At 32.8% G+C, this 15553-nt stretch overlaps 1 protein-coding gene across 1 annotated transcript; it reads left to right on the top strand.

Annotated features, from left to right (window-relative positions):
- The first annotated feature begins 6637 nt into the window (after positions 1-6637).
- Positions 6638-15462, top strand: LOC132725249 (metaxin-2-like). Its single transcript, XM_060710344.1, has 8 exons — positions 6638-6797; positions 9417-9464; positions 9863-9982; positions 12333-12409; positions 12854-12985; positions 13694-13819; positions 14310-14386; positions 15163-15462. The coding sequence occupies exons 1-8, from the start codon at positions 6755-6757 to the stop codon at positions 15326-15328; spliced, it is 789 nt and encodes a 262-aa protein (XP_060566327.1). The 5' UTR covers positions 6638-6754; the 3' UTR covers positions 15329-15462.
- The last annotated feature ends 91 nt before the right edge of the window (positions 15463-15553 follow it).

The raw sequence follows: 15553 nt of genomic DNA, 5'->3' as shown, positions 1-15553 counted from the left end.
ATTTACAAATTGTTTAAAAGAGCACTCTTCTGTCGATATAATTACGTTTCTGTTTAAAATGTGACTTTAATGACAGTATTACAAGCAACTTTATTTAGTTAGTTTACTTTAGATATACTATGCTCATTTTTGGGTAAATATTTTTATCTTAGAAATGTATTGAAATTCATGAAAATCTTACTGAATATGTTTAATTTGAATAAAATAATGAATAAACTATGTATAGGGAGCTGCATTCCCTTTTACGGGTTAAGTAAAGTTGGTCTTTTCTTAAAAAAACTGCCAGTTGTTTTAATGACACTATATATTTATATTGTGACCACCTGTAGTATGTAGAGTTCAAAACATAACATATCTACTTTAAATGAAGTTGAAACATGTTTATTTCATACATACAAAGAGACTATGTAGCAATTATTAATAGTTCTAGAAATCAAATTTGAGCATAGTATATCTTTTAACATAATGCGCCGTGTCACGACAAAACCAACATAGTGCGTTTGCGACCAGCATGGTTCCAGACCAGCCTGCGCATCCGCGCAGTCTGATCAGGATCCACGCTGTTCGCTACCAGTTTCTCTACTTGTTAAAGGGTTTGTAAGCGAACATCATGGATCCTGATCAGACTGCGCGGATGCGCAGGCTGGTCTGGATCCATGCTGGTCGCAAACGCACTATGTTGGTTTTGTCGTGACACGGCTCAATTATTTATTCAATCTCGATTGCGAAACAAGTTCTTGCAACTTATATCAATCACTTTCGAGTCCGTTTCCTGGAAGCAACCGATACTGATGTGACTGGTATCATATAAAGAAACATGGTGGTGACCTTAGTAGGGCTCGAACCAATGATCCCTGGGTAGAGAGGTAGACACCTTAACCATTAGGCAACCGCTCCCGTTTTTTTTTTAATTATTCAGTGTATCAAATTTCTTTTTTATCTTTCGAAATATCGAGTTATGTTAATCTTTCTGCATCATGTTGTCAAGTATTTATTGTACATGTCTTGAGAGAAATAAATATATATTTTTTTGGAGGCATATATCTTTATTATTTAGTTTAAACATATCTTATTGCATTAAAAACTTGTTTACAAACATATTATACAAATAATGAGTATATATCAAAATGCAAATGGGTTGGGCAACAAGTTCTTACAACATTAGATTAAGCCCTTCCCAGTTTATCAGCTTCCCAGATTTTTCTTTTTAATCTATAATGCTATATCAGATATGTATGAATTAATATATAATATGATGATATCCCATAATTATTTTCTTAGTTTATTATATTCTAATGCAATTACATACTTAAGATTAAATAATCCTACAACCTAATACTGTTGTCCAAGATTTATCTATACATGTACTTATTTCGTGTAAGAACTTCTTTGCAACACGTGTATTAGATATTAATACATTAACTTATATAACTTTTTTGACATTTAATGCGTGGTTATATCTATATTTTATCTCATGAATAATTAACAGTATGTCTATTCGTTTACTTCTGGAAAATCGTCTTTATGGATTTTTTTAAATAATATGGCTAAGAGTTATTTAGATCCGAATGGAATGCATGTTTTTATATTTCACAAAAGATTTAACATTTACCATACATAACCTTGATTGCAGTAACAAACTTTGTACTAATGCTAAATAAAGCTTCTTCTTACTCGACAAAGTCTTTGTTATTATAGTGTAACAAAATCGCGCCTTTGACGGTAACAACCAAAGGCTAGCCATTGTTGCGCATATCATATCAAGATTAGTTCCTTATTTTACCAAGATAATAAAATAACACAAAAAAGGACAAAATCTCCTACAACAATTTCAAATCCATACACATTTATATTCATTTATATTCATTTACAAACGTTTTTCTAATCTATTATACCAAATACCCGACCTCAATTTCCTTACCTTGTCAAACTCCTAGTCTAACTCTCCCTACTTTTCTCCGTTTAGCCCTGAGATATGAGAGTCCTGCCGGACTGTCGGATCGCAGACGGCAGCCTCCTTGAAACAGAAAGAGATTAGATACCAGAACAGATTAAATGATTCAGAGACCATTTACTAGAATGTGAGAGGCCATTTACTGTAAAGTGGGAGGTCATTTACTGTAAATTGAGAGGCCAATTACTGTAAATTGAGAGGTTAACTACTGTAAAGTGGAGGTCAATTACAGTAAAATGAGAGGCCATTTACTGTAATATGAGAGGTCAATTACTGTAAAGTGAGAGGTTAATTACTGTAAAGTGAGAGGTCATTTACTGTAAATTGAGAGGTCAATAACTGTAAGTGAGAGGTCAATTACTGTTAAGTGAAAGGCCATTTACTGTAAAATGAGAGGTTAATTACTGTAAATTGAGAGGTCATATACCGTAAAGTGAGAGGCCAATTACTGAGGTCATATACCGTAAAGTGAGAAGCCAATTTCTTGAAAGTAAGAGGCCATTTGCTGTAACGCCTGCTAAGCAAATATTATTAAATATTACTTTTATTTGCATAAATCATCTTATCAATTTCTCAAGTAGGATAGAAAGAAATTGCAACAATAGCATGTAAAACATAAACACAGTCAATAATTCGATGTAGTCTTTTGAAAACCATAGTGATTATCAGTAAATTTTTTCATATTTATCAGCCCATTTGATAACCAAAATTTAGACTACATTTTTTGACAATATATTATTCCGCAATAAAAGAAAAAATGTTCGTACATTATTTAGAAAAATAAAAGGAATACTCAATTATCCCTTATGCATGTATCATCATTGTGAGATATTTTCAATAATGATAAACAAGACAAGAATAACAATTAAACGAAAAGTCTGCTAGTAATCACATAGTTATCATTTTACCTTCTCTGTGCGCCCGACTGAATATGTTCTTATTTCAAAGTTTTGATATGAAACACTTAAATTTCGGTCCGGTTTTCCGAGGATTTTCCCTGCATATTTAGCATTAGTAGTCATAGGAAATTGTCCGGTTTTCGAAATTCAGAGGTTTCGGTATTTAGAGGTTATTTTTCAATGAACTTATAACGAAAAAATAGGAGACTTTTAATATCGCCCTGTTTTCACAGGATTCTGGTTTTCAGAAGGTCCGGTTTTCAGAGTTTTTACTGTAGTTGCTACTTGAAGGTACAATTCAGTTATATGCTTTCGTATAACTAATAACCGAAAGTGAAAATCAGATACAATGTAGAATTAGTTATCCAAATGCGAAAAGGAAGAATTTAGCTAATCAAACCACTTGCCTCTCGCCGCTGTGGGTTCGAATCCCGCCAGGGACTTTGGATTTTTTCATGTGAGGAATCTATCTTAAGTCAGCTAGCTTACAAAACGTCCGTGCGTTCGTGTTGAAATAATGCATGGACAGGCACATGGGGTTTCCTCCACCTATAAAGCTAGAAAGTCGCCATATTACCTATACTGTGCTGGTGCGACGTACAACATAACCAAACAAAAAATATTAAGTTATTCACAAATTTATCATGGTTGTAAAGCCCATTATTGACTTTGTCAACTGATTTAGCATAGGATTACATTCTTTTGGAAATACATGTATTCACGATATTAAATTTCGAACTAATTATACACTGTTGAGCTAGTTATTTTCGTAAAAGACTCTTTGTTGTCATTGCCCTCAACGGAGATTACTTTTTCAGATGTTTTTTTTATTTATAGAATTGATATGCAAAGGTCTAATTACATCGTTGTGTATCTCAAATAATGATATATCAAAACCACGGCTCGAGCAGCTCAAGTTATAGATCGATTCCCATTTTCTGTATTAAAATGAACACAAACGGACTATAATATATAAGAATATAATGAATTAAGAAACGAATCCATTGCACTATTCTTCATTGTGAAGGTCAAAGTTCGAGGTGATAGCAATTACTGATAATTCCCCATGAATCACATACAATGTCATTTCTTTTACAGTTTGAACAAAACAAAAAGTTAGAGTTCATTATTTACATTACATATACAGTTGGATATTTAAATGTCAACTTGCATTATGGAGGAGACCTTATACAAGGGTGGGGGGGGGGGAAGGTTGAACCTATATGGATCTCAAAATTGAGCATCGGTAAAAATATATGTGAATTTCCGCTAATCCAGATGTGTGCTATAGGAGAAAAAAGGTCAATCACAGGGTTTAAACATTAATATAAAATTTAAAACTTTTTAAAAAGAAAATCGAAATGTGATTCTACCCTCCCAACTTTCTTCTATTTTTATAAAATATACAATGTGTATGAAGAAAATGTCGCCAAATGGATTCCAAATACACAAAATCTAACCATTAAATGATTCTTAACCTTATTGAAACAACTATTGATATATCAAATATTTGAAAGACCCTGCTATGAGGGAAATTATTTATCGTATTAGTAGTATTCGCTCTGTGTCAAAATTTTATATACTCGGTATTTTTTAGACTTTTAGTATTTATTTTTATTGATAGCACCAGATTATTGAGGTCGTTATATTTAATTACCAAAACACACGCACTAATGAACTTTCAGCCAAAGCTACGAAACTTTAATTGTTCCTTTCGATTGTCTTTTCAATTACTTTACGAAAGTGATCCGTAGTTTTGTAGATGCTTTCCTATATCACATATGGATCTCTTTAGAACATATGAAGCTCGGCTGGAATTTTGACCAATAATTCCTTTATTTTAAGCTCAATTTGTTTGAATGTTAAGCATCGTTTGATCGTAAGATTTTATGAAAACTCTGTATTTGGAGTCCGTTTTACGACATTTTTCGTTTTTCGAGATTTTCTACGCATTGCATATTTTGGGACCCACAACGGAAAGAATATCTCGATGAAGACTGCATAAAAATCCGAACAAAATGGGTAAATATAGAGAAAAGCCAAGAGGCTAGAATCACATTTCGATTTTTTTTTTAAAAAAAGCTTTCAATTTTATGTTAATGTTTAAAAAGTGAACACTTACCCTGTGATTGACCTATTTTTCCTTCACATATTGACTTAATTAAAACGCACATCTGGATCAACAGAAATTCACATAATCAAATATTTGGCTAGAGAAACTGTTGAAGTAGCAGATTTCAGTATCACATTAGTGTATACAACAGTTTCTCTAACTGTATACATGTATACTTTTTGCAACTCCGTTAGAACGATATTGCTCGGCTTTGAAGTATATTTCGACGCCGTTTGGTATATTGACGTCATATTTGACGTTATTCGGCATGTAATCATCTTTTTATCTTTTCTCATGCTCGACGTGGGAGTTGACAATTTGTTATATTTGTTGTTATCGCATGGTTTGGAGCTTTTCCTTTGTTCTTACTAGCCCATTATACATGTACTCAGTACACTTCAATGAGCATTTGAAAACTGTATTGATATAATTATAACAGTACAGTTTTTTCATTGATTCATATAGGAAAAAAACTCGACTGTTATATATCGGTTGAGTTTTTTTCGCATCCACGCAGTCTGATCAGGATCCATGCTGTTCGCTTACCAACCCTATTACAAGTAGAGAAACTAATAGCCGTCAGCATGGATCCTGATCAGACTGCGCGGATGCACAGGCTGGTCTCGATCCATGCTGGTCGCAAACCCATTATGTTGGTTTGTCATGACGCGGCTCATATATCCATATTTGATAAACATACCATCATTCTTGGTAAGTATAGATAACTACAAATTAAAGTATTTAAATATATATATATATCAACATTTTTTTCATTTTGATTTAGAATTAACAAAATTAGAGTTATTTTTACGCCCTCTCCTTATTTACTTTATGGGTTTGCTTAAGATTAAAACAAAATCACAGTTCGGGGATATCTTTATTTCTAACATTATTCAGAAACACACACACGCACGTACGCACACACACTCCACGCCCAGTTACCTATGATTTAGATTGATTAATTAGGCACACGAGCAAAGATGCAATTTATTCACTCATTTAAATGGAATTCTATTATTTTAATCTATCTAGAGTCTACTATAAAAAAAACAATTTTAAAACACCACTACCACCAAAAACAACAAAGACAAAACAACGACATAAAAAACAACAACAAAAAACAAACAAGAAACGGTGGAATGTATGTTGGTATGTGGTAAAAGAGGGTGTCTATAGTAAGCAATATATAGGCCTACACATCTTGCGAAGCGAGTAAAAGATGAAATTAAAAAAAAAAAAAAAAGTACATAGACAAAGAGACAAAGCTATATATAAACTAATAAAAAAAGTACATCTATCTATATATCTCTGGATACTGCCAACCCCTCTTACGACAAAGAGACAAAGCTATATATAAACTAATATATGTCTGTGATACATATCAGTAAATTTTTGTCGATATTGTTAAAATTATGTCTTTCACATACATGACATTTTGGTTAATGCTGTCCCTGTGTTATTGGGCTACTGTGTTATAAGACATGTAAAAGTACAATGTACATGTAGATCTAGTCACAATAACGTATCCATCAATTTTCAGTTATATCTATAATATCAGTTACACACAGAGCTGTAAGCCTGTAAATGAAAATAATGAATATAGTAAAACAAAAAGATAAATAGGCTAACTAAATAAATAACATTAATTTTTAGTCTGTTTCACGTGCACGCCGCACAAAATCTTTGCAATCGCCCATTGACACAGACGTAGAGGACATCCGTTTTTAGTATATTCAAGCAGCATTTATTTGAAATTACAGTCGGCTGGAACCACACTTAAGAGTTCACATGACATCATTATTGACTGAAGCTGTGAAAATTGAATTGGGTGGTAAGTTTCTTTATTTTAGATAAGAAATGCTATTGTAACCGGTTTTCGCGATGATGTTTTTAACAGTTTATGTTTTGAGTCTGACAGTCCGTCTAATTTAAACCCAAACGTCCATTGCACTATAATCTTGATCCAGATCACTGAACTGCTCATGCAAAAATGAGATGATAACCTCAGGCCAGCTATAAGAAACTCTTCTAAAACGCTTAGATACACAGGGGCCCCCACACAGTGTTTGGATGGTATATACTGCTTGATGGTGACCTTAAAATGAGATTTTAGTTATAACCTTATAATATGTATATAAATATAGACAAGGGGCATTACTCAGTAAATAGAGAATTTTCAATCACCAACAAAGTCATGGGAGATTTTCCACAAATTAAATAAAAAATTTCCAAAAACTATACTGCGTTGCATAGCTTATTCAATCCACATTTGATAAACAATAACTCTACTCTGATTCCCTTAACCCATTTTAAGAAATTTATTCAAAACCATTCACTTCAGTCACAAAATTGCTTAGTCAGACAAGATGGCGCAACACCAAATTCTACGGGTAAAATATTCATTTTAAAAGGGGGAGGTACAAATAAAAGCATGCAAACAATAACACAACATAGTTTCTATTACCTACCTGCGCAAATAGTAGTGAAGCGCTGTACATTCGTCTGTTTCGAACGAATTGTTCAAATCAGTGCAGAAATCTGCTTCGGCAAAGACATTTTGGAAACTCTGGTCACGGTGTATCGAGACCTTTCATTGGTTTGGTAGGAATGAAATGGAACTACAAAGAGGCAGTTACTAATAACCTAGTCCTTGACATTTTTGTATCAAATTAGGCAAAGCCTATAAACGGTGGTCGGTTAAAATTTTTTTTTATTTTTTCGTTTTAGAGGTGTCATTAGGTATTTCATGCACCACTTCCGTCACTCGGAATACTCAACAGTTTTATTTATCCGAAAAGTTGCATTTGTTCGTTATCGGAATGCCCCGCCTATTATCATTGAGTCACATTGAAAATGGCGGCACGTGACTAGAACTTCCGACTAGAACTGACACTGAAAAACTGAAAATTTCATTGTTAAGTAAAGAATTCTATATATACTTTAATTGTTTTTTATTTGATATTCTTTTAAATATACATGTGTAGTCTATACCCGGGCAACCGAAGCACGCACCTGCAAAGCAAGTCTTTGACATCCCAGTATGATCTCTCATGGGATGAGCACATAAACTTGGCAACCATAATTTGGCATAAAGGCAAACCAAACTGTCATTTCTCATTCTATTTTTAGTATAAAAATCAACTTGGAGCCCATTAGGCTGTGGCATATATGATATAAATAAATGTCAATGGTGCAACAGTATGTTGAAACCTGTAATGTGATAAAAAACAAAGATTTAAAATATTGATTCATTAAGAATTTTTTCAACAACACGTGTGATAAAAAACAAAGATTTAAAATATTGATTCATTAAGTATTTTTTCATAAACACATTTTAAAATTTGGTATGGAACAGTACTATTTCCTATGACACAATGCAGTTATTATGTCACAAAATGACAATGATATTTTAGCTAGAATTAGGAATTTTCTCCTTGAAATATGGGAAAAAAACCCATTACTTTTTGGATTTGGAACATGACCCAATATTGGTCTTCAAAATGCACTCCACTAATAACCCTATTTCATAACACAAATGAAATACTATAAGCTTTTAAAACCACTTACATCTGGATGGTAAAATGGGGTTAAAAAATTGAAATAAATTTTCAGGGAAACTTTTAATACAGTAACAGATCAAGTTTTGTTTATTGTGTAAATCCATTATTATTGACCAGATGTGTTTCTTCTTTGGAGTCACAGTCTACTGCGTTACTAACACAGTAGCCAATATAAATAGAAAAGATTCTTTTACCAACATGGTCATGTGTCATAACAGTGGTTCGGAGAAATCCTCAGATCCTGTATGCAGTCGATTTAGTGCAGAAATTACATGTATAACAAATAATAAAACCAAAGCAATTTATTTGTTTCCATTTATGTTTGATACTAGTATAATCCTGGATTCCATATGGTACAGATCATGGAACTTTACTAACATTTCATTCCCGCAGTTAAATTGTTAAGATATAAACATTTTAAAGTAACATTTCCCATTTAAGGGAGATTCTGTTATTTAAGTAGCTTGAGACAGTAAATATTTTCTTCTTGACGCATGCTGCTTTAAAAAAGTTTGTGTACTCGTAGTGCTTCCATTCACAGACGTGCATGTGTTCAGATTCCTAATTGAGAAGTTGGAAAAGTTAACATGTTCAGAAGACACACATTTCAATTTTCTTGTGAATTGATAATCACTTGTCAGTATGAGGGTATTGCCAGATTTCTTTGTATTGTCAGATTCAGAAAAAAGAACAAAACTGTACATGTCAAAACTACATGTAAAGTATCACTCACATAGGGAGGGCCCACTCTGAAACTGTAATAGTTGTCAGTCTGACTGACATGTATAAAAAATTAGGTGTAAATGTATACATGTATTTACATTATATTATGTCAATCATAAATTGTAAAATGAGATATATATGTTAATTTCAGTGTCATATACTTTCAGCAACAGAGAGATGGCCCGACAATGTGAAACTGTTTCAACAATACCAAGGTAATCAAGTTACTTATTTGAAGTTTTATTGTTCTTATAATATTTTATTACAGAAGTTATGTAACTTATATGTTTGTGAAACTTGGTAAGGGCATGGCTTGTAGAGAACAGGTATACAAGTATTATGAGGTCTCCATATAATTCACAACTTCCAAGGTTCTAGCATTATGTCTGCCGGACTTTGTTTTCTCAAAGCTCTTTTGTATGATATAGATGAACAGATTAATACATAAATTATTTCTATGTTTATAGTTGAACAAATTTCATTCCATAATTTCTATGTTTATAGTTGAACAGATTACATTTCATGATTTCTATGTTTATAGTTGAACAGATTACATTCATGATTTCTTTGATTATAGTTGAGCAGATTGCACTCATGATTTCTATGTTTATAGTTGAACAGATTACATTCCCTGACTATGCTGCATGCCTGAGTGTAAAGACATACCTTCACATGTGTGGACTGAAGTTTACAACAGAGCTTAAAATAAATGCAGAGGAGATGTCACCTTCAGGTAAACTTACGCAAAATTATCTATTTTATATAGCATGAACTTTTTTTTTTTAATTCTTTTAATTGAATAAAATTCTATGACCACAATTTGAAAAATTCCACTCATCTGCTCATACTTACAAAAAGAATCTGTGGTATTAGGAAAAGAAAAATGTAGCCTGTTAGTTTGATAGGATGAGTGAAAAATCTACGAAGGAGAAGACAGCCAAATTAAATTTTTAGATCTGTTTATATTTCACAACTGAAAACTTGAAACCAAGTGGGTATGCTGGGATATGTATGAAATTGGGCACTGTATAAGCCACTGATGGTTGAATAAAATTAATGACCCTGCCTACAATTTATACAGTGCCTATTTTTTTTTTATACATACACCCCATCTGATTGGTTTTTGGTTTTCCTTCATTAATGTAAGCATATGAAATAAATTCATTCCAGGGCCTTTATTTCCTGCATCCATTTTATTTATGAGGCTCAGAACTTTTTTTGATTACCGAAATATATCTAAGACACTGAGAGAAAAGTTTATGAATGCAGCCTCTGCTTTGGATTTTGAACATTCAATTAGAATTAAAAAATAAGCGATTTCAGTATTACATGTAATAGAATTGAACAGTCAGCTAACTACAGAATGGTCAGTAAGACAGTAAAGGAGATGCCTAATCTGGTCTGACACTAAACTTGTCTCTGAATTAAATAAGATTTTACTCACCAAATTTTTTCAAAATTATAATTTTTCTTATACCCCCAAGAACGAAGTTTAGAGGGGGGCATATAGGAGTCAGCTTGTCAGTTGGTGGTCGCCTGGTCGGTCGGTCAACTTCATGGTATCTGGACGATAACTAGAGTTTAGAATGAAGTTTTGTAATCAAACTTACTATAATATAGCAACTTTATATGGGAAACTCCAGTTGATATTGCACTTGGACCCCCTGGGGTCAAGGTCACTGTTACTTTAAATAGGAAAATGGTTTAAAGACAAGAACTAGTGTTAGGAACGAGATATTGTAATCAAACTTGGTGTATAGCAAGCTTATATGAAGTCCCCATTTGAAAATACAATCAATTGAAATAATTTTTTGTAGACAGTTGATACTTAATTTACTATCGGATGAGTTAACATTTTTAGCTCGACTTTTTTTTATTTGAAAAAAAAAAGTAGAGGTATTGCTATAGTCGCGGCGGCATTGCCGTTGCCATCTGCAAACTTGTACCTGGATCATAACTTTTTTATTTCTTGGTGTATTGTCTTCATAGTTGGCCACAGCAACTCTTAGGACAAGACCTTTCAGTAGACCACACTAACCTTGACCTTCATCCATAAATGACCTTGACCTTCAAGGTTAAAAGTCCAATTTTTGCTTGTTCATGCTGTTATTGGCTGTAACTTTGTTATTTTTGAATGGATTGTCTTCAAACTTGAACATAATAATCTTCAAGGATATCCCTTAAAAATAACCTGACAGACCTTGACCTTCACTCATTATGACCTTGACTTTGAAGGTCAAATTATTGAAATTTTAATTTTTTTGGCTATAATTGGCTGTAACTTTATTATTTTTGAATGGATTGTCTTCAAACTTGAACAAAATAATCTTCAAGGATAACACTTAAAAATAACCAGACAGACCTTGACCTTCACTTGTTAATGACCTTGACCTTTTCATTGTTTTTGCTGTAACTGGCTGTATCTATGCTATTATTGAAGGGATCAACTTCATATTATAACAGAACATACTTAAGGACAAGACCTTGTCACCACCACATGTTACCACCACGTGACACCACCAGCACATGACACCACCAGCACATGACTTCACCATGTGACTTCACCACGTGACTCCACTACATGACTCCACCATGTGACTCCACCACATGACTCCACCCAAGAATCCACCACGTGACTCCACCATGTGACTCCACCACATGACTCCACCACGTGACTCCAACCAAGAATCCACCACGTGAATTGCGTGTTTCTATTTATAGAATTGCGTGTTTCTATTTATATATATAATAGTATATTTATGTATACAAAATATATAGACAAAACTAATGTGACAAAATAGACCGATTAATTTTGTAAAAAGGAAACGTTGAGATTTTGTTCAAACATTCCTTTGTTTGCTTTTAGAGAAAGTAAAAAGTTGAGCGTTGCCCCCGCCCGGCGGTGGCTCTTGTTCTTCAGAACACTTATTTTTCAAAAAGTCAAAGTTGCTGTATTAATCACCTTCAGTGATAGGTCTAGTTTTAAGTCAAGTCTGTTATCATATCTAAGGTCAGGGAAAATATTTATTTTTTCTTTTCAGTACATTAATACTGATATCAGTTATGTTTTTATTTAATTTCAGGACGTGTTCCATTTATTCAGGTTGGGCCATTTCTGGTATCTGAGATGGAACCAATTATAGCTTGTGTCCAAACAAGGGTAAATTACATTTTGATTTTAATGGAATATACATTTGTACTATCAAAGGTTTTGTTAATAAATCAATGAACTTGAATAATTGAATGAAGTTAGTTTTAATATTAATGCTTTAATTGCTTTAAAATTTCCGGTTACTGTCCACCTGCCAAGTTCAATACTGAAAGCATCGTATTTGTAATCAAGGGTTGCTGGTTCAAGTCAAGGCAAAATTCTCTGCGACAATTTTGATTTTTCGGACATTGAGTATGATGATCATTTGTTTCCACCAGCTGATTCACAGCTTGTCACGGGCTAAGAAATTAGTAACTACTGTATGTGGATAAAGATAAACAAACACGTATGGTAACATAAAAGAGTTACACATGTATAATGTATTTTTTATCTGCTTTTCCTGAGAGAACTATCTACAAATGTGGTAACTTTAAATTTTATACTTGTTTGCAGGGTTTTTTATTGAGTTCAGAGTTGACAGACATCCATAAGTCTGAGTTGAAAGCTTACATGGCATTAATAGGGAACACCTTGGTCAATGCAGAACATTACCTGGCATGGTTGAATAAAGATGTTTCAGAGGAGGTGATATTGTTTTATTTTGTAATACATTTGAGCCGTGTCACGACAAAACCAACATAATGGGTTTGCGACCAGCCTGGATCCAGACCAGCCTGCGCATCCTCGCAGTCTGATCAGGATCCATGCTGTTCGCTTACAAACCCTATAACAAGTAGAGAAACTGATAGCGAACAGCATGGATCCTGATCAGAATGCGCGGATATTGCATATTTTTTTTTTAAAGAAGGGGGGGGGGGGGGGGGGGGGGGGGTGGCTTATTAGAAATGTAAGAAATGTACTTTGAAATATTTTTATTAAAGATACAATTCAGTTATGAAATTGTTGTGGGGATCGCTAATTAGATCATGGGGTAGTGTTGGAGGGCATAAAATGGAAACAATATGATATTTGTTTTCCATGTTAGTTATACTGCAAAGAAATTTTGTTATATTCTGCTAAAATACTATTTTATTGAAAGAACATTTTTATTACTATGATTATCATTTTGCTTTCAGTTCTTTCATTCAATTTTATATCTTTTCAATCTAAATGTGAGATGCTTCTACATTTTTTGAAGATATAGAAAGAAATCCTGTGATGTTTTTTTAATCAAGGTAACTACTGAAAATTTATGATTAATTTTCACAGGTAAATAAACTTACAAACGGTGAACTTTTTATCTCAGGTTATTATACCCAGATTCCTACTTAAACAGTTACGTTTTGTTCTCAGGTAACAAAACCTAGATATGGCAGCATGCATCCATGGCCGCTAAATAAACTTCTGCCGTGGAAGAAACAGCGTGAAGTGAAGCAGCGTCTTGCTGGTCTTGAATGGGCGGAAAAAACATTTGACGAGGTATATAAATTTTAGTGGTTTATTTTCTTGTTTTTTTTTTTTTAATAACAAAATAAATTTATTTTGGTCCATTTTATTGGTGATATTGGTATCTTATTTTCAATGAAACAGAGTATCCTTTGTGTCGCTTGTTGGATAATTATTAAAACAGTTGTTCCGAAGCCAAGAAACTGGGATAGCTAAAATTGTACTCACCTTTGCGTTTTTGTCACACTTTGTTTTAGTTTTTTGCTGTTTTTAAGGAAGAATGTACATGTATGTCAAGTTATGGGCCAGATTTTTTATTTTTATTGTTTTTCTTATATACATGTATCCTATATTATTGTTTCTCGTCATGTTGCTGTGTTAAATTCTTCTTCATTATATCACACTCTAGTATATTTACATCTATTTTAAAAACATGTTATTCAGAAATAATGGTATATTAACCTAACAAAGCAACTCACAGGCAACATATTTTTTATAAGCTATTTCTTCTTGTCTGTACCAGGTATGTGATGAAGTATTGACATGCTGTCAGGCTCTATCAGAAAGACTCGATAAACAAGACTTTTTCTTTGGGAAAAGGTAAGTTTTATGGATAAACTGAACTAGAATTGGATAGAGCTTAATTTAAAAGATAAAAGAAAACATTTTTCTTAAAAGAGGGTTGATTTTTTTAGATAAACGAGACTTTTACTATGAAAAAAAGTTAAAGGGACATAATATTATGCCTCATAATTTAATAATTTGTTTTCTTTACAAATGTATTAAATAATGGATTTAAAGCATTGTGAATATCACAATTTGTCATAAAGGTAGCAAAATACTAAATCACTATAACTATACTTTTTGCGGAAATGCAAAAGAAGTGATTGAGGAATTCTTTTTCTTGGATATTGTGACAGGATACCAAAAATAAAGTTATTTGTAAATTAAAATAATAGCATTTTTGAGCTAAATGGGCCTTTAAGCATTATAAACTGTATTTTCATTTTGGGAAAAAGTAAAATTCATAAATGAATAGGTCTTTTTTCAAAGAGTAGATAATGATTTGTGCCCAAAAGCCACAGGCACTTAGAGACCTTGAATCTTTTTATGTAAATTATAGTGTTACATAAGTTAGTGTTACATAAGTTTTGAATGGTAAAATAAAGCAACATTGTATATTTATCACAAATTATGAATGATTATGCCTGACATGCAATATAAAGAGCATTGAAACATGAAGTTATCTGATTTGCAATGAGGGGGTGTGGCCCCAGATCCCCATCATTAAAAATCAGACCTACAGTGTAGTTAGCGATCTGTATTTATTCTTTTATATGACATTTAATCACAAATTTTTTCGTCTTTTATTTCAGACCTACAGAATTAGATGCACTGGTATTCGGACATCTATTTACATTGTTGACCACTGATCTGCCAAACAGAGAATTTGCGTTGATCATTCAAAGATTTGATAACCTTGTGCAATTTTGTGACCGTGTGGACCGGAAATACTATAAAAATTTGAATAATGATTACTAAATGAAACTGATTTTTATATTTTTTTTACAAGGACTACTTGTGTTCATTTTGTGATAATTTTTTACCTTCTATACTTATGTATACTTAAAGACTAAGTCATGCAAGTATGGCACAAATAAATATTAGTAAAAGAATAGCGTGTAACAGAAGGTTTTGTTCAATATTTTTAGCTCACCTGTCACAAAGTGACAGGGTGAGCTTTTGTGATCACTTTTCGTCCGGCAT

Source organism: Ruditapes philippinarum, unplaced genomic scaffold, assembly GCF_026571515.1.
Source record: "Ruditapes philippinarum isolate M1 unplaced genomic scaffold, ASM2657151v2 ctg394_1_1_1_1, whole genome shotgun sequence".
In the NCBI taxonomy this organism is placed as follows: domain Eukaryota; kingdom Metazoa; phylum Mollusca; class Bivalvia; order Venerida; family Veneridae; genus Ruditapes; species Ruditapes philippinarum.
The sequence above is the reverse complement of the archived record's forward strand: the minus strand, read 5'-3'. Positions and strand labels throughout refer to the sequence as shown.